This window comes from Phycodurus eques, chromosome 15 (assembly GCF_024500275.1).
Source record: "Phycodurus eques isolate BA_2022a chromosome 15, UOR_Pequ_1.1, whole genome shotgun sequence".
In the NCBI taxonomy this organism is placed as follows: Eukaryota; Metazoa; Chordata; class Actinopteri; order Syngnathiformes; family Syngnathidae; genus Phycodurus; species Phycodurus eques.
In genome coordinates, this window is record NC_084539.1 from 12,342,955 (window position 1) to 12,360,609 (window position 17,655).

The 17,655-nt window shown below is 41.3% G+C and overlaps 4 protein-coding genes across 5 annotated transcripts; 2 read left to right on the forward strand and 2 right to left on the reverse strand.

The window, feature by feature from the left end:
* Positions 1-755: 755 nt before the first annotated feature.
* On the reverse strand, positions 756-9,267 carry sdad1 (SDA1 domain containing 1). The gene is made up of 22 exons (XM_061698512.1): positions 9,084-9,267; positions 8,872-8,976; positions 8,694-8,792; positions 7,979-8,089; positions 7,829-7,900; positions 7,638-7,738; positions 6,717-6,774; positions 6,559-6,637; positions 5,906-6,003; positions 5,756-5,825; positions 5,590-5,693; positions 5,462-5,519; positions 4,743-4,801; positions 4,602-4,678; positions 4,425-4,522; positions 4,280-4,356; positions 3,008-3,131; positions 1,910-2,001; positions 1,646-1,830; positions 1,275-1,359; positions 1,033-1,194; positions 756-947 (listed from the first exon to the last, which is right to left on the reverse strand). Exons 1-22 carry the CDS (start codon positions 9,171-9,173, stop codon positions 900-902), a joined length of 2,052 nt encoding a protein of 683 aa, XP_061554496.1. The 5' UTR covers positions 9,174-9,267; the 3' UTR covers positions 756-899.
* LOC133413760 (histone H4) lies at positions 8,989-14,305 on the forward strand. 2 transcript variants are annotated; one of them, XM_061698515.1, is made up of 2 exons: positions 8,989-8,997; positions 13,988-14,305. In XM_061698515.1, the coding sequence occupies exon 2, from the start codon at positions 13,994-13,996 to the stop codon at positions 14,303-14,305; it is 312 nt and encodes a 103-aa protein (XP_061554499.1). In that variant the 5' UTR covers positions 8,989-8,997; positions 13,988-13,993. The 2 variants fall into 2 exon arrangements, with proteins under 2 accessions (XP_061554499.1, XP_061554497.1); XM_061698513.1 differs by lacking the exon at positions 8,989-8,997 and adding an exon at positions 10,669-11,019.
* Positions 12,047-12,595, forward strand: LOC133413761 (histone H2A). The gene has a single exon (XM_061698516.1). It carries the CDS (start codon positions 12,118-12,120, stop codon positions 12,502-12,504), a length of 387 nt encoding a protein of 128 aa, XP_061554500.1. The 5' UTR covers positions 12,047-12,117; the 3' UTR covers positions 12,505-12,595.
* A 2,435-nt stretch (positions 14,306-16,740) lies between the features above and the next one.
* LOC133413339 (histone H2A-like) lies at positions 16,741-17,655 on the reverse strand. The gene has a single exon (XM_061697584.1). It carries the CDS (start codon positions 17,617-17,619, stop codon positions 17,233-17,235), a length of 387 nt encoding a protein of 128 aa, XP_061553568.1. The 5' UTR covers positions 17,620-17,655; the 3' UTR covers positions 16,741-17,232.

Below are 17,655 nucleotides of genomic sequence, written 5' to 3' on the forward strand. Positions count from 1 at the left end.
TTGCCCATTTGTCCTTCCTTCAATAATATGAAGTTTACCAGTACTATTTGGAGAAATGCAGCCCCACACCATCATGTTACAACCGCCGAATGTCACTATTTTTAGGGTGATGTGCAGTGCCATTTCTCCTCCAAACTTGGTGTGCATTATGGCATCCAAAGAGTTCTATTTTGCTCTAATCAGACCAGACTATATTCTCCCAGTATTTAACTGGCTTCTCCACTATGTTGTTCAGCAAACTTTAAACGAGCTTTGACATACTTATTTTTCAGCAATGGGGTCTTGCATGATGAGCGTGCCATGGCGGTGGAGTGTATTGCTCACTGTTTTCCTTGTGACAACAGTACCTGCTAATTCCAGGTTTTTTTGAAGCTCTCCACAGGTGGTCCCTGGCTCTTGGACAACTCATTTCATGCCAATAGCACCTTTGGGAATATATTTAGCGAGAAAAATGGTGACGTGTTAAATACTTATTTCAGCCAGTGTGTGTGTATACATATATATACATACACACATATATATCCATTCATCCATCCATTTTCCGAGGTGCTTCTCCTCACTAGGGTCGCGGGCGTGCTGTAGCCTATCCCAGCTATCATCGGGCAGCCAATTGCAGGGCACACACAAACAAACAACCATTCGCACTCACATCTACGGGTAAGTTAGAGTTGTCAATTAACCAAACACACACATATATATATACACATATATATACACACACACACATTTAATGGGCATTGAAAAAAAGACAGTCATTTCATTACCAAATGTGATTTATTTCACAACACTGTTATGCAGTTAAGGCATTGGAATTGATACAATAATAACGGGACATTTATAGGGCGTACGACACATGATTTGATGCTGTCACATTTCTGAGGTGACAATCTTTCCATTCACTACTTGTGCTGCTTCTTCTTTTTTAGGAGTGCATCCCGGAGCGCAATCTGCATTAAAAGAAAAAAATATATATATAGCTATGTAGAAGGAATGTAAAGCCCCCTTGCAGAAGTTCCTACATTGTCTACTCGCCTGTCTCTCCCTAAAGGAACGTTTCCCTTTTTTTCGGACGTTCTGGCTGTGTCTCATCATCATGAAGTTCTTTGTGCGTCTCTTCTCCTTGTTGCTGGTGCTGGCGTGTGGATTTAATTTGGTCTTTTTTCTCACAAACTCCTTACGGTCCGTTCGGCCTGCCTACAAGCCAAGCGCAAATCATACGGTCAAACTTTGTGTGAAGGTAATAAATTAGGAATAAGTGTTTTTGTTTTTCAAACCAGTGCTGTTGCCAGGCGTGTCTCCTTGTCAGCTTTCGGTTTCTTATGGAGCTTCTCAATGTCCCTCAGGGCAATCAGTTCCCCTCTGGAAAATGAGGTAGAAATAAATAAAACAGCAAACAATATAAATAAATAACATTAAAAATGATCAAGAATTATAAATAAATTGTAATATAATAAAATGTAAGATAAAAATACATAATTATGTTTTATTATTTTCTAAATAATTACATTACAGAGCAAAAGGTCAAGTAAGAAATAATGTTAACATTGAAATAAACTGGAAAATATATCTAAAATAAATATGCAAATAAACTACAACATGTTAACTTAAAAAGAAATATAAAATCAAAACTTTTCCGTGTTCTAACCTCCTTTCACCTTCGTCGTCACTGCCTGCCGCTTTCCTTTTCTTCCCTGGCACGGCGTTGACCTCCTTGGCAATCTGGGCCAGTCTGATCTTCTTGAAGTCCTCCTGCGTGAGGAGCCGGCTGCCGCTTACCGCCGCCGCTTTGGCTTCCCGCCCTTCAGCCGGTAAACTCTTCAGCTTTTCTGCCTTACTCAGACAATTGCACACACAGAAACTATAAATCACAGTGTTTTACATTCTTTTTACAAACTGTCCATAAACCTACCACTTCCGTTGTGTCTTCGTCAGACGAGTGGTGGACGTCCACCCACTCCCCGTCCTCATCCTCGTCGCTCACACTGGCGCTCTCCCAGCCGTCTGTGATCATAAATGTCATTTATTAGTGTTATGACAAAATAACAGTTGATATTCTTTTATTATAATATCCCATAGTTTCTGTGTTATATTATTATTATTTCAATAGTCCTTAGTTCTTGTGGGACTTTTTCTAACATACCTAGTAGATTAATTGCTTTTTCCCTTCTCTCATCCAGTCTCAGTGGCTCTACCAGCCTCCCTTTTCTCTCAAGGATAAGATAACAGTGCATCGGCCTTTCTTTGCTATTTTTTCTCTCATATTTGAGTTTAACTGTGCGTTGCTGTTCCTTGTTCCTCAGAAGCAGGGATAGGCGCGAAGTAACTGAAAGTTTCTCTCTGTCTTTCTCTTTGCAAAGATTTCATTAAAATAACAAAGGACAAGATTAGCCTGACCAATGTATTTCAGATGACTAAAGGCTTCTTTATACCCGCGTGGGTGGCGACTGCACTGACGTCACTGCGGCTATCCCGCGCGTAGTTTGCCTATATACTCGAGCGGAACCCACGCGCGCAGTTTTGAAAATGTACTGCAGTTCTCCTCCAAGTCGGGGGCGTCGCTACGGCTGGTATTGGCTAGGACACCACAGGATGGAGTTTCCTCTGCATTTTCTGGGCCATTTCCGGTAGCCGTTTTTACTTTCCTTTCCGTAACAAGGAACAAAGCAACAACAATGGCAACCGTGGAACAGAGTCTGCTAGAACAAATGGACCTCGATGACCAGATGATACGTTTAATTATGCGGCAAAATCGATCGAGAAGCCGGCGGTGTAGCTGCTATGTGGAACCGCTAGGCACGCTGATTACATCATCACAGCATGTGACTAAAACGGACCAATTACGAGATGATGTCCGCGGCATTCGACGCACAGCAACAATTCTTGCCGTGTGCGCGTCAAGCTACGCAGACGGGCCGCGCGGGCCAATTTGTCCGTCACGTGATGCAAAGTGGGCGTTGTCAGCCACGTGACCGCGGGAGTATAGAGAGGCCTTAATGGTCTTGCTCACCGTCTTCGCCTTCTTTGACTTCTGCCTCTACCTCCAGCACCTCCGCTCCAGGGATGTAGTCTTTGGTTCCCAGCTCGCCATAATCCTTCAGCTTGGCCTCCAATGACGCCTCTGTGGGCCTTCCCTGCACACAAACGCTTGCATTAAAGAGGCTGCTACAAAAATAGCATTGCTACGCAGCCATGAATCAATTAAAGGATCAATAACGAGTTGGACTAGATCCCTTAGGTCCCCTGAATTGTAACAAAAATTAAGACATTTTGGCTAAATGTTTGCCTCCAACTTTGCAGCCCTTTTTTTATGTCTTAGTGCACAAAAGCATGGTTGGTGGTTAAGATGAACTGACCTGTAACCCCATCAAACACCTTTGGAATGAACTAAACAAGCTCTGAAGACCTGACTTTACAAATGCTTACAAATTCCAACAAACAAACACTCCAAAATCTTGTGAAAGGTCTTTCCTGTTCTCTTTAAACCGCAAAGACATAGATTTGAAAGATGAAGTCAACTAGTCAGTTTTAGGACTTTGTAGAGTATCAGAGCCAGAGAGAGTTTGACGACGGTGTACATCTCACAGTAACCGTGTTTCATTACTTCATCAATAAATACGAGATAAACAGACTACCGTCTCGTCGTGTATCATTTGAAGACGTTACAATACTTTGTTTTAAGCCCTGTGATGCCACCCAAACGTTTTTGGCCTTCTAAACTGGCAGTTGGCGGCAGTGGAAGATGCTAGCAGTAGCAGCTAATTAGCACAAAAGATCCAACTTCTCAACCTGTTGAAGGGAGAAAATTTACGGCTGTAGCACATTTTGACATAAATGAATCTTCAGTCCGACAATAATAATCAGGGTGACAGCATGCAGTAGGCTTTCCATTTCTACCTTATTCCTTGAGCAATGTTTTTTTTTTTTTTTTTACACTTTTCTCTATTAATGCAGTTTTCACTGTGTTCAATAAATTTTGCCTTCATTTTCAAAGCTATGCAGATTGTGTGTCGGGATTTGTCGTCGTGCTAATACTAGACAAGACCTGCCCTACGCTGCGTCTGATTGGCTAGCACCTGTTGGTTGAACTCAAACCTTTGGTGGATTTACTCCTTTGATTCGCTGTGGTGTGGAAGCACTTTAGCAACATGCACACATATGTAGGACATGTCTTGTAAAAAAAATAAAATAAAAACAACAACAAAAACACCATTTGCTGGATTTCTGGCAGTACGCCAGAGTGCTTTAAGCCATATAATGTGTCTATTCATGTTGTGCTCACTCTGTCCTTCTTGTGCAGCATTTGCGGGTTGAGATTCCTAAAGAGTTGGATAAGCGCTTTGGAAGACATCATCACATCTGGAACACAAAACATACACGCTGTCAAAATTTGGGACAAGAACAACGACAACGTCAAAAGGCCTCACTCTTGTCTTTGTGGGTCTTGTACTGGGCCAGGTCCTGCAGAAGGTCCTCATTGATGCTAAGCGGACAGCGGGCCACCACCTCTTTGATGGCATTGATCCTGAAAAGATAGTAGGATCCGTTATCTTTCTCTTTTATATGTTTAAAACCCTGTAAGTCGAATGCCGCCGGTCACTCACCCCACAGTCATGACCTCGCCAGAGTTTCGGTCCGTCACAAAGTTGTTGGCGATGGTGCGGATCACCGACTCGATGATCTGTGCATTAGCAGTGATGTTAGCATGAAGGTTAGCGACTTTCCGACAAAGTTCAGGAGTGTACCTCGGGTGGGACGAGCTGGTGGGAAGACTGGGCGGCACACAGCAGGATCTTTGTCACCTCTGCAGGATGTCATACATTCTCATTAGAGGAGCGTTTTTTTTTTTTTTTTTAAAATGCTAATTTGGCATGCTATATAAGGTCATGCAGAAGGCAGGATTATTTGAGGTTGAGAGCCCACAAATGACCCATCGATTTGATCAGTATTAGATCTAATCTTCCCAATTGTAAAGGCCATCTAACTTAAGATATAAAACAAATAAATAGAGCAAATATTTTTTCACAAATATGTTCAAACTGGGTGGGACGGTGGACAACTGGTAGCACATCTGGTTAGCACATCTGCCTCACAGTTCTGAGGACCCGGTTCAAATTGGGCCTAGTCTGTGTGGAGTTTGAATTATTCTCCCCATGTCTATGTGGGTTTTCTCGGGGTCGCAGGGCACACATCGACAAACAACCATTCACACTCAATTTCATACCTTTAGCAATTTAGAGTCTTCAATCAACCTACCACAGATGTTTTTGGAATGTGAGGTGGAAACCGGAGTACCGGTAGAAAACCCATGCAGGCACGGGGTGAACATGCAAAGTCCACACACGTGAGGCCGGATTTGAACCTGGGTCCTCAGAACTGTGAGGCAGATGTGCTAAGCAGTCGTCCACCGTTGCACCACATGCAAATGCAAAAGAATAAAATAAAATAATATAACGCTGCTTACCTCTTTGATGTGGCTGAAGGAACCTCTGGATGAACGGATAATAATTGAAGAGGAAGAGCTGAAACGAAAAAAAAAAAAAAGTTTTCAATTTGGTGATTTTTCGTCAAACAGCTGTCAGAATGTCGTACCTCGTGGATCCCCACCAGTCTGGAAATGAGCTCCATCATCATCATTTTGACCTCAAAGCGCTCTTTGGAGTTTTCCAGCTGCTTCAGGAGCTTCTCTGAGAAGTCTGACAAACGTTCCCGGTTAGCGACGACAAGCCGGACGCCGAGCGTTGACAATCGAGCCTACCTTGAGGATCGTGAATCAGGTGAATAGCAGAAAAGTTGAACACCTCGGCTTTCTTCTTCTTCTTGTGTTTCTGCATGCAAGAGTACACATAAAAAAAAAAGGCTTATGACGACCCTATCAGGAAATTCAAGTTGAAGACAACATGATTACCTTGAGGACTTTCATTGCTTTTTCCATTTTTTTCTTGTTTTTGGAAGTTTTCTTCCCTGTGTTGAATCGTACCCTGAGGTCACGCACTGTTGTTCCCTCTGCCTGGAAGATAAGAAAAAACATGGTACACTCAAGTAAAGTCACAAACACAATCTGTCAAGGGATGCTACAAACATCTGCAAATTAATTTGTTCCCAACTGTGGTCATCTCAGACCTTTATTAAATGTAATACTGAATGGAATGCTGACTTGATTGTCCCTTTTAAGGCGGTTTAAAGTTCGACATTTTGTGCCTTTGTTCATGATATTTGTATGCTTAAATGCTCACTGAACTGAGATTTTGTGAAGTACACTAAGGTATTGCACTATTGTCTTGAAGTTTTGTGCTATTTCAAAGGCAAATCCCCCCCCCCCCACCAAAAGTTACATTCCAATCTGTAAAACATATAGGGCTGGTATTTCTTTTACACCGAATACCCAAAGAAAAAGCGAAACAAAAAACTCAAAAGTCCCCTTTGATGCTTGATGAACTGTGATTTCATGAAGTATACTGACTCATTCTGGATAATGCATTTGAGTATCTTTAGAGGTGAGAATTGTATGAACATTTCGGTCAAATTCCGAACTGTATGATCTCATTGGACTGTCAATACTTGCTTCTGATTCAGAGTCACTGCCCTCTTTCTCTTCTTCATCTGTCCCCAAGAAAAACTTGAGTCCAGCCACCAGAATCTGCCCAGCAACAAAAAGAGGTGAGGCTTTACTTTACACAACTGTATAAGAAATAAAAATAAAGGATGGAAAAACCCACCTTCGTCACATTGGAGAAACACGCCGTGGTGATGACATTGACTGTTTTGGCGTCGTTCCTGCAAGCACATCTGCTTTAATAATAAAAATGCAGTGGTGCCTTGTGACCACGCTTGTAACTCAAAACACTTGGATCACAAATCATCTTTCCCCATTGAAATGAATGGAAATTGAATTAATCCGATCCAGCCCCCAAACATTTTTGTATTTTTTTAAGGAATGCAGTATAGCACTCAATAATATTGTACTTGATAAAAATATAGAGTAAGTAAAGTAAGTAAGCAAGTAAGTAAATATAATCTAAAGAAGGGGTCACCAACCTTTTTGAAACTGAGAGCTATTTCTTGGGTACTGATTAATGCAAAGGGATACGAGTTTGATCCACACTTCTGAATTAACTAATTTGGTCAAATTACTAAGTGATACCGTATGTTGTTATTATATTTTATTATTAATAATTAATGAATGAATTAAAAAATCATTTCTGTGAAGACATTGGTCATGTTAATGACTTCTCACAATAATTAGGAAACAGATAAATATCAATATGCAACACTTTAGTTCTACAAATCTCTGCTAGTGTTTAGATTTTCCAATGATTGATTCTACAACATTCCTAGAATATCACAATGTCCCATCACTGGTGAGTTATTTTCAGAACAGTCCTGCGGGCTACTCATGTGGTCCTTGGGGGCTACCTGGTGCTCAAGGACACCACGTTGGTGACCGCTGATCTAAAGAATTAAAGCTTGTGCATTACAATTAATTGTGGCTCCTTCTGCTGTGCGTGACTTGTCCACCAGGGTGCAGTACAATACAGTGCATCCATCCATCTCGAAAAACTCCTAAATTGGGTCAGTTGTATCTCAAGGCACAACTGCAGTCAACCTTTAATGACCAATTCATCAAAAACAAAACACACCAAATGTTCCTCTTGTACAGCTCCACCATCACATCTAAGGAGATCTTGGCTGCGATGGGGTTGCGATCTCTCAGCATGGTGTACATGAAGTTCTGCAAGGACTACGACACGCAAGATTGAAATATATTAAACACATTGATTTAAAAAAAATAAAAATCTGTTAAATGGCACAAGTGAGTCAATTCACTTACCGAGTTCACCTTGTTGTTTTTGTGTTTGGCGTTGATGTTTTTGATGTCAGCCACAATGTGTGTGTATAAAGTCTGTAAAGACAAAAGGCACATATGAAATCGATTTTCTGTGTGCGACTGCCATTTTGTGCCTGATGTTTCTCTGCAAACCTTCCGGAGCAGCTTGTCATGGCATCGCAGCAGCTCAAAGAACAGCTCCAACAGGCTAGTGGGGTCGATCAGGTCCTTGTTTCGCAACAGAATCAAAGCCTTGCAGAAGGTCTGAACACAACACCAAATAATACTCATTCACTTTTCTGTCGCATTAATGAAAAATAGCTACAGCGTTCCCCCGCTATATCGCGGTTCATCATTCGTGCCACATTATGGATTTTTAAGCTATTGTTTTTCATGTTATTGTTGTATATATGTATGTTGTGCACCATCAGTGTAGTACGTTAGTGCTTTCGAATACTTGTTGGTTTTGTTTAATCACGAAGCAATACCAAATAAACAACAGTTCCGATCTGGTTTATACATGTGCACTACATTAAATCGGAACACCCCTGTGACATGCGCACATCGACGTAAACACTTTACGCCATTTATCAAGATGGAGGTCCGTCGTCTATTTAGCACAGTTAGTTGGGATTTTTTTTTGTGTGTGGCACTTTTACTAAAACAACAGCTTAATAAAAACAAGTTACAAGTAGTTAAAAACGAGACCTCCTTTGCATAGGAGCTTTAGTTGGTAGCCACCCTATTCACCCTGTGTGTGTGTGTGTCTGTGTGTGTGTGTGTGTGTGTGTGTGTGTGTGTGTGTGTGTGTGTGTGTGTGTGTGTGTGTAACTAGTCGAGTGAGAATAATAATAAATTACATATTCACCATTCTTAAATCTGTCTCCACGACTGTATGGTGACACAGTAACAAGTCAGTCAACTCTTGAGGGAAAGTAGACAAGTGCTCCAGATAACAGTGGGCCACCTGGTTGACGAGTCAACAACCGTTTTTAAAGACAATTTATAAGACAAAAAGGCTCATCTAAATTTAAGTATGAATTTACCTGAGCAAGGAACATGACAAGTTCCGCCAGCTCCTTGTTGGGTTTGTCGGGCTGCAGTTTAAAAATCTGCACATTGGACTGGTAGTGTCTGTACTGCTGCAAAAACTACCGAAAGCCACATCGACAGTCGTTCATGATAACAATTTGGATGTTTACGATCAAATAAATAAAAACATGCTAGCTTTTAGCATTGATAGCTTATAAACACTCACCTCGTTTACGTAGGATTGAGGGTCTCTCTTGATTAGATTCTGCAACTGCGGCAAATTGTTCGGTAACTTGTTGTTTTGTCGTCCCGACATGGTAAAGGGTTAATAATCTCTATAATAACGTAAAAACGGCTAGTCGCGATGGTTTTCACAAGGGAAGCGTGGCCAGTGTGGGCGCCGCCATTACTGCGTCGTCATTAATGAGTGACGACACATCCGCTCCAGTGTACAACGTTAGAATAAAACATTTCTTGCATTTTTACTTTGTACTTATTGTCTTTTGTTTCTCGATAATTTTATATTTTATGCCGATCACTCTTGTAATCAATATTTAAAACATTATTATTATTATTATTATTATTATTATTATTATTATTATACCCAGATGTACATGCTGAAGATTGTTCATGAATGTTAAAATATTGTTGTTTTTGTTTGTTATTCCTTCAATTAATGCATATGGTTCGAAATAAACAAATCCAGTAGGACATGTACATGTTCTACTGGATTTTAAAAACAAATGTTTCCCCGTGTATGGCAAAACTTGAGTAGATCCCTCCAAATTGATTATCAGACATAATATACCTGTTTGTTGTGAAATACTGTATGTTACTACTATAATTCAGAAGCATTTTTCACTCCAATTCGACATTTTTGTTGTTCTTCAATTCAGATTTAGAAGTAAATCTATTTTTGATTTATTTTTTTTCTTTCTTATTCTCAGGAAACAAACTACAGTTTTTGTTTAGAAGTGCAGCAATAATCCACAGAACCAAACATTGGCGGACTTGTTTATTATGAGTATAATGAATTAATATTATATTTAAAAAATGATTGATGATCCCCTTTAGCACTGGGAGAGGGAGAGGAGCATTTGTCCAAGGCTGTACAGGGAGAAAATATTTTTCTTAATAATAAAAAAAGAAAGGATAAAGATTCCATCACCCTATCATTATAAGGACACAATCAATGCCCCTTTTTGTAAATACGGTCAAAGTTTTAACATACAACTAGATGTCCTATTAAGTTTGTTTATTTCGTACCAAACCGTTACCCACACAATAATTGTAAGAAGATTACACGAATGAACCCCACAAGAAATATCTAATTATGGTGTTTTTATTTCAGTGATTAGTGAAGATAAGCGGTACAGAAAATTAATGGATGAATGGATATACTGTTTCAAGACTGCAAAAAGGCCATAAAAAGTTCAAATGAGAATCAAGGTTTTGGCCGGCAGGGGGTGCTGTGTACACATGAAGCATCGAGAAATCAAACTTTTTTGTAAACCACGTGGATGCAACGCTTCAAGCCTTCACATAAAGCTTCATCTGGCCATCACTGCTTATTTTTCATTACATCTTTTAGCACAATGGTTGTCTAGAAGTTTCAGGAGACTTGGGTGAGCCTGAGGCGCAGGCAGAACAGTTGCTGTTAATGATTGGCTGAATTCAAATTCCACTTGTCCAATCAAATTATGAGACTTTTCTTTTTCGGAGCGGACCAATCAGCCCTGGCGTGTCTGGAGCGGTTCGCCTTAAAAGCCGCTCACCGCGTTGAAAAAGTCAGTCGACTTTGTGACGTTGTAATGGCGAGAACCAAGCAAACAGCCCGCAAATCCACCGGTGGCAAAGCCCCCAGGAAACAGCTGGCCACCAAAGCTGCCCGCAAGAGCGCTCCGGCCACCGGCGGCGTCAAGAAACCTCACCGCTACAGGCCCGGTACCGTGGCTCTCCGTGAGATCCGTCGCTACCAGAAGTCTACCGAGCTGCTCATTCGCAAGCTGCCCTTCCAGCGCCTGGTCAGGGAAATCGCTCAAGACTTCAAGACCGATCTGCGGTTCCAGGGTTCCGCAGTCATGGCTCTGCAGGAAGCTAGCGAGGCCTACCTGGTCGGCTTGTTCGAAGACACCAACCTGTGCGCTATCCACGCCAAGAGAGTAACCATCATGCCCAAAGATATCCAGCTTGCCCGTCGTATCCGCGGAGAGAGGGCTTGAGCTTTCGCTGTATTGTTCACCCACACAACGGCTCTTTTAAGAGCCACATCACATTTTGACTAAAGAAGTGTTCCCTGCTTTGTGGGGTTTGTTCTATACCACTCGTGGCGATTTTTAAATCTGGTCATCGTCTCACTGGTTGTACATTTTCTAAAGGGCTAGTTTGGATAAAAGAGATTTAAAAAGGAAAAAAAAAATGTTTGGTGTGCTGTCGTTGGTAGTGACCGGATATTACAGTACGTGTACTTTACAGTATGGATAAAGCTGAAGTAGCTTGACTCCCTTAACGTTATGTATTGTATGGTGTTCTTTCAGGAGTACTGTAAACTGCGTTAAGTGTATTTCCCCACACACAAGCATGCAGTTGACTGCTGGCAGACACGCCAGAAGGATTAACAAATTCATCCAATTATAAACAGTCCCAAGTGCAAACATCACTATTGGCGTCCTCATTTGGGATTCACTTTTCTACTTGCTGGTTCAGTGAATTTCCCAGCTGTGGGATGAATAAAGTCTTCTGAATGCCAATACTATCACTGTTAATCTGGGCACCGAATATCGTATTTAACAGGCTGTTACAGTGATTGTCAGTGTGGTACGAGTACCACTAGAAATAATTCACATGTTCCAACTGTCACAGTGGCTTCAGCATTTTATAATGTAATCTTGTTCAACACATTTAAATACAGTTGAGCTTTTAAGCAACAATACCGATTTTCATACTTATACTGATACTTTGATTCATTCAATTATTTTAACATTTTGGTGCAATTTTTAACTCATTAAACGTAGTCTGTTTAAGCATAGTGTTACATTAACGTGAACAAATTTTAATGTTGTTTGCATGATGATGATGATTTTGGAAGGGCAGGCGTTGGGAACCAAAGCAGCTTTCTGACGCTCTTTGCTGATTGGACAATAGTTTTCCCGCTTCAACTGGCCAATCAACGAGCAGCATGAATGTGCATAAAAAGACTGCACCCTACTGATGCACATATCTTCTTCAAGAAGTGTGAACTCAGTAGCTGCATTTGAGCCATGTCTGGACGAGGGAAAACCGGCGGAAAAGCCAGAGCAAAAGCCAAGACCAGGTCTTCACGTGCTGGACTGCAATTCCCGGTCGGTCGTGTCCACAGGCTGCTGCGTAAAGGCAACTACGCTCAGCGTGTCGGTGCCGGCGCGCCTGTTTACCTGGCGGCTGTGCTGGAGTATCTAACCGCTGAGATCCTGGAGTTGGCTGGCAACGCGGCACGCGACAACAAGAAGACCAGAATCATTCCCCGTCACCTGCAGCTGGCCGTCCGCAATGACGAGGAGCTCAATAAGCTCTTGGGCGGAGTGACCATCGCTCAGGGCGGCGTATTGCCAAACATCCAGGCCGTCCTCCTTCCTAAGAAGACCGAGAAAGCCGCTAAGTCCAAGTAAAGCTGAAGACATTAACCACAACCTCAAAACGGCTCTTTTAAGAGCCAGCCATCTGTTTAACGAAGAGTTAAATTCTGTATAATACCACCAATAAATTATGTAGTTCTATTGTGCATACTAATGCAGAATAAAGATCTGGCAACTTCAAAGCCTTTATGATGTCCCTTACAAGCTTAAACTAAAATGCAGATAAGGCCAAAAGCACAACATAGTAGTATAAATTGGATTCATAATGAAATTCCTTTATATAAAACTCATCTAGCCCGTGTCTAAAGGCTGGGGAGCATATACAGTTTGCTACATGATTGTAGGGGCCTAGTAAAGCAAAAACAATCGGCATCTATTTCTTGCTAAATGGATTTGTTCTCATTTTGGCATAAAATCTTTTCTAAGATTACAATCTTCACTTTTTACAAACATTTTCCCCTACCAAATTCCTCTAACGTGCGTTTTACAGCCTTTAAATTGTTTCTTTTTTTCCATCACTGATTTAAAATTTTATGTAATATGCTGGAAAAACAAACAAACAAATGTGTATTTTTGGACCAAAGCAGTAATTTAAATTGGAAAAACTAAAAAAATACAAGAATTTGTTGACCTTTAAGGCAAGCAGGTTGTTTTATAACAATTTGCTGAGTTGTGTTTCCCTATATCATTGAATTGGGGTTCAATACAAGGGACAACAATTCTTAAAAAGTTGAATTGCCCAATTTAACATTTGATCCAAGTTTGTTGCTTTGAAATTTTGAGCTCACCTAACTTAAAACGGTGTTACAATGATAACGGGGGCATCGCTGTATATGTACAAATATGATTAGGTATTGATTATACATTTTTCATTAGGGCCCTTTGAGGGAAATGATAAATGAGTTTGACAGCTCCAAAATGCCGATTTTGCAGGATTTGCCTCGATATAAACTCATTAATCTCTATTTCTTGAGTAAATCATTGTGGTATTCTAAATCTGAAACAAACGCACACAAAATCTTAATTTCACATTTTCACGTGTAAAGATGAAAGATATGTGAAGATAAATGATGGAACTAAATGTGTGCAATGATATAATTACACCATGTGCTTTACTACCACACGAGCGGTTCATGTAAATTACTCATCCGTCTTCAAGTATGAAAAGCTTTGTTTTGCGTTAAATCTTGCAATAAAAGGGAAAATAACAACGTAAATGGATATAACCGTCTCAATAACCACTATGAAACAAATGTGATCTTAAAAAAAATAAACCTTTAATTTTAATTATCACATTATCACGCCAAGTAACACGCTCAATAATACTATCATGTTACTGTCACTAACTAACGAAGAAGGTAAAATTGGGTTAAGCGAAGTCATGGGGGGAGGGCTGCTGAATGACGTTCCTCGCGCCGAATTGCATCAACTGTCCTCTCTCAGGTCCGTAGTCTTGTTATGAGAACGGCTGCCCTGGCTTGCATGCAGTTATTCATTGACTTCTTTCTCTACTAAGTCGACAATGTCTGGAAGAGGCAAGGGTGGAAAGGGTCTGGGCAAAGGGGGCGCGAAACGTCACCGCAAAGTTCTTCGTGATAACATCCAGGGCATAACCAAGCCCGCTATCCGCCGTCTGGCTCGCCGCGGCGGAGTCAAGCGTATCTCCGGCCTCATCTACGAGGAGACTCGCGGTGTCCTCAAGGTCTTCCTGGAGAACGTCATCCGCGACGCCGTCACCTACACCGAGCACGCCAAGAGAAAGACCGTGACCGCAATGGATGTGGTGTACGCTCTCAAGAGGCAGGGCCGCACTCTCTACGGCTTTGGCGGTTAAATTTACCACTTCGTCCACTAAACAAACCAAAGGTCCTTTTAAGGGCCCCACACTCCTTCTACTATGAGCTTTAATTCCCCTATAATTTTGAAGGACGTTATAGTTCTGTTAAAGCGATTATGTTAATGATTTAGGCTCCTTAACTGCTACCAAGTGGCTCATATTTCTTCAAATGTTACTAAATGTAACTTGAATAAATATGATCAAACTTGAAGTACACAGTGGCTGGCGCTTAAAATAACACCAGGTTCCCTTGCTTGTTTTTTTTTTTTTTTTGTCCAAAAGTTAAGTTTATAAAAACACTTTATAGAGTTTTTACAATGTTTACTGGGGATGCACATTATACTCGTGCCACAGTGAGGTGCTAGGACATCTAGAATGCGTCGTCGTCATGCCCGTTAGCAAATATTCCTGTTTGTCAGTCGACTTCTTTGATGGCTACTCGCTCCGTGAGACTGACTAGTGCAACGGTACCTTAATAAATATGCATGCTTGGCTAAATACAGTAAAGTAAACCCTTTTTCTCCATTCATCTGAATGCAATGTAAAGAAGCAACAACGGGTGAACAGAACATTGTGAATGTGTATAAAATTTGCTTCCCCCCACCCAAAGGTGTTGATTGTACGCGCGTTGGTGCTGACAAGAATAAGGAAACATCATGATACAGCTGAGAAGTTACGAGTTAACTTCAATGTCCATGCATTGCCTTTTGATAGGATCGTCGACCTCCCCAACATGGCCGCCATGCGGTCATGTCCGTTAGCCGGTCTGCTACAGCGCATTTAATTTTCATGTCTTATGTGGAAAGCATGAAACAAACGGACACCGGTACACCGCCTTTCACCGGAAATGGTCAATGTGTAGCAGTGAATATGGTCCATAGCTGACGTGAAATTCTGTGGAAATTCATAGTGTGATGTGCTGAATGAGGGCAACAATTTGAAGTTGGAATGAATGTGAAATATATCTTGGGTATTTGATGTGTGGAATTTTCCTGACTCAGCTGAACACTAAAGTTTGTATGCTGTCTGAATCAGTCAATAAATGTCCATTCCCAAATCTTTTAATTTGGACCTTTTATTCAGAAAACAAGTGGGGATTGTCTGTGGATTGTGGAAATTGAAGGTAATTATGAGCTGTACTGTACTGTACTACTACTGTACTTTGACAAAAGGCATGGAAAAAATATTCACAAGTGAAGGATTTGAAATGTTTACAGAATTGTATTTTAGACTAGGATAGGTCTAAGCATATGCATGTAAGAAATGTCATACATCATAGACTAGTTACGAATATGGTACAATAGCAGTTTATTAGAGTAAGTGTGAGGCCCTTAAAAGGACATTCGGTTTAGTTGCGGGCCGAAAAAAGACATTAACCGCCGAAGCCGTAGAGAGTGCATTCCTGCCTCTTGAAAGCGTAACTCCATGGCGATCACGGTCTTCCTCTTGGCGTGCTCCGTGTAGGTGACGACGTCGCGGATGACGTTTTGCAGGAAAACCTTGAGAACACCGCGTCTTTCTTCGTAAATGAGGCAGAAAATTCGCCTGACTCCGCCGCGGTGGGCCAGACGGCGGATGGCGAGCTTGGTTATACCCCGAATATCGCCACGGAGCCCTTTCCAGTCACACTTGGCTCCCCCCCTTGCCTCTTCCAGACATCGTCTCTCAGGCAGCCGTTCTGAAAACAAGACTGCGGACCTGAGAGAGGACGGATGACCCAATTCTGCGCGAGGAACGTCACTCAGCTGCCCTTCCCGCATGATATCGCTGAACACAAATTTTACCTTTATTAGCGACAGTAGCAACACGGCTTAATTGTATTATATTGAACGTGATTATATGTAAGTAAATTTCAAATAAAGGTTTCAGTTAAACCTCTATTTCATGGAGGTTCTTGATTCAGTTTTACACAGAATTGACCTTAGCTAACTGCTCATCATGCAAGTACAGCACATGTTGTACCAACAGATTTTTTTAATTCTGCCAACAGTTCGTGTCCCTTTCTCTGATTTTTTATTTATTTTGTTATCATGACCCATTCTCCCAAGCGCATCAATGGCGCTACTCCAAAGCAAGAATGCTCATATGTAACAGTTATTGATCCAAAATGTTTGGAAGTGCTAATATAGCATTACAATCAGTGTTGGGGAGTAAGTATTTTCATGTAACAAGATTAAATGACATAATTAGAAAATTTATGTAATTGTAATCCATTAAAATTACTGGAAAAGTTTAATTCAATTCGTTTTTGGAAATGTCCGTGATTACAATTTCAATTACATTTGAAAACTATCCACAAAAGATTTAATTCTGCTTCAATTTTCTCCTTCCAAAGTCGACATTTGTGATTGGCTGTCACTGATCATGTGCCATTCTGCCCACTCAAACATACCTTTCCAAATATGACTTTAAAGTAACACAAAGTGGTACAATTTATTGGTTAGTCTGAAACTTCAAGGTTCGACTCATACACTTTTGAACACATTAGAAGATTCACTTTAACGTTTCATCTTTAGAATACTTTATATGGAACAACATCTGGTTTGTCATTTGAAACGCTAATGTCCAATTGTGCACGTTTGCCATGAGTTCAACATGGTACAAGGCAGTTTTCCCCAAATGCTTTCAAAATTTAGAAATGTAATTAAACGTAACTATTACCTTGAGAGTGTATCGGGAAGTTGCACTATGAATACATTTTCAGAGAAACTTTTGTAACAAAATAATCATGCTGATTCCTATTACCGTTGAAAGTAGTCCTCTAAAAAGGGTTGAATATTTTGTCAAGCAATCTAGAAGCCTGAATGATTTGTTTAACATAGAAATCCACATGAGTCAGTTGTAAATTTGAATTTCACTCTTCACGAAACGGTTGGGTGGCTCTTAAAAGAGCCGTTTCAGACTAGTGATTCACGTCTGCAGCTTTACTTGGATTTAGCGGCTTTCTCGGTCTTCTTGGGCAGGAGCACGGCCTGGATGTTTGGCAACACGCCGCCCTGAGCGATGGTCACTCCTCCCAGGAGTTTATTGAGCTCCTCGTCGTTGCGAACGGCCAGCTGCAGGTGGCGGGGAATGATTCTGGTCTTCTTGTTGTCACGGGCCGCGTTGCCGGCCAACTCCAGGATCTCGGCGGTCAGATATTCGAGTACCGCTGCCAAGTAAACAGGTGCTCCGGCGCCGATACGCTCGCCATAGTTGCCTTTGCGTAATAGCCTATGAACACGGCCCACTGGGAACTGTAGCCCAGCACGAGAAGAACGCGTCTTAGCTTTCGCTCTGGCCTTGCCACCGGTTTTCCCTCGTCCAGACATCTTTCTTTACTAGGAAACACGGAGTTGCGTATGTCT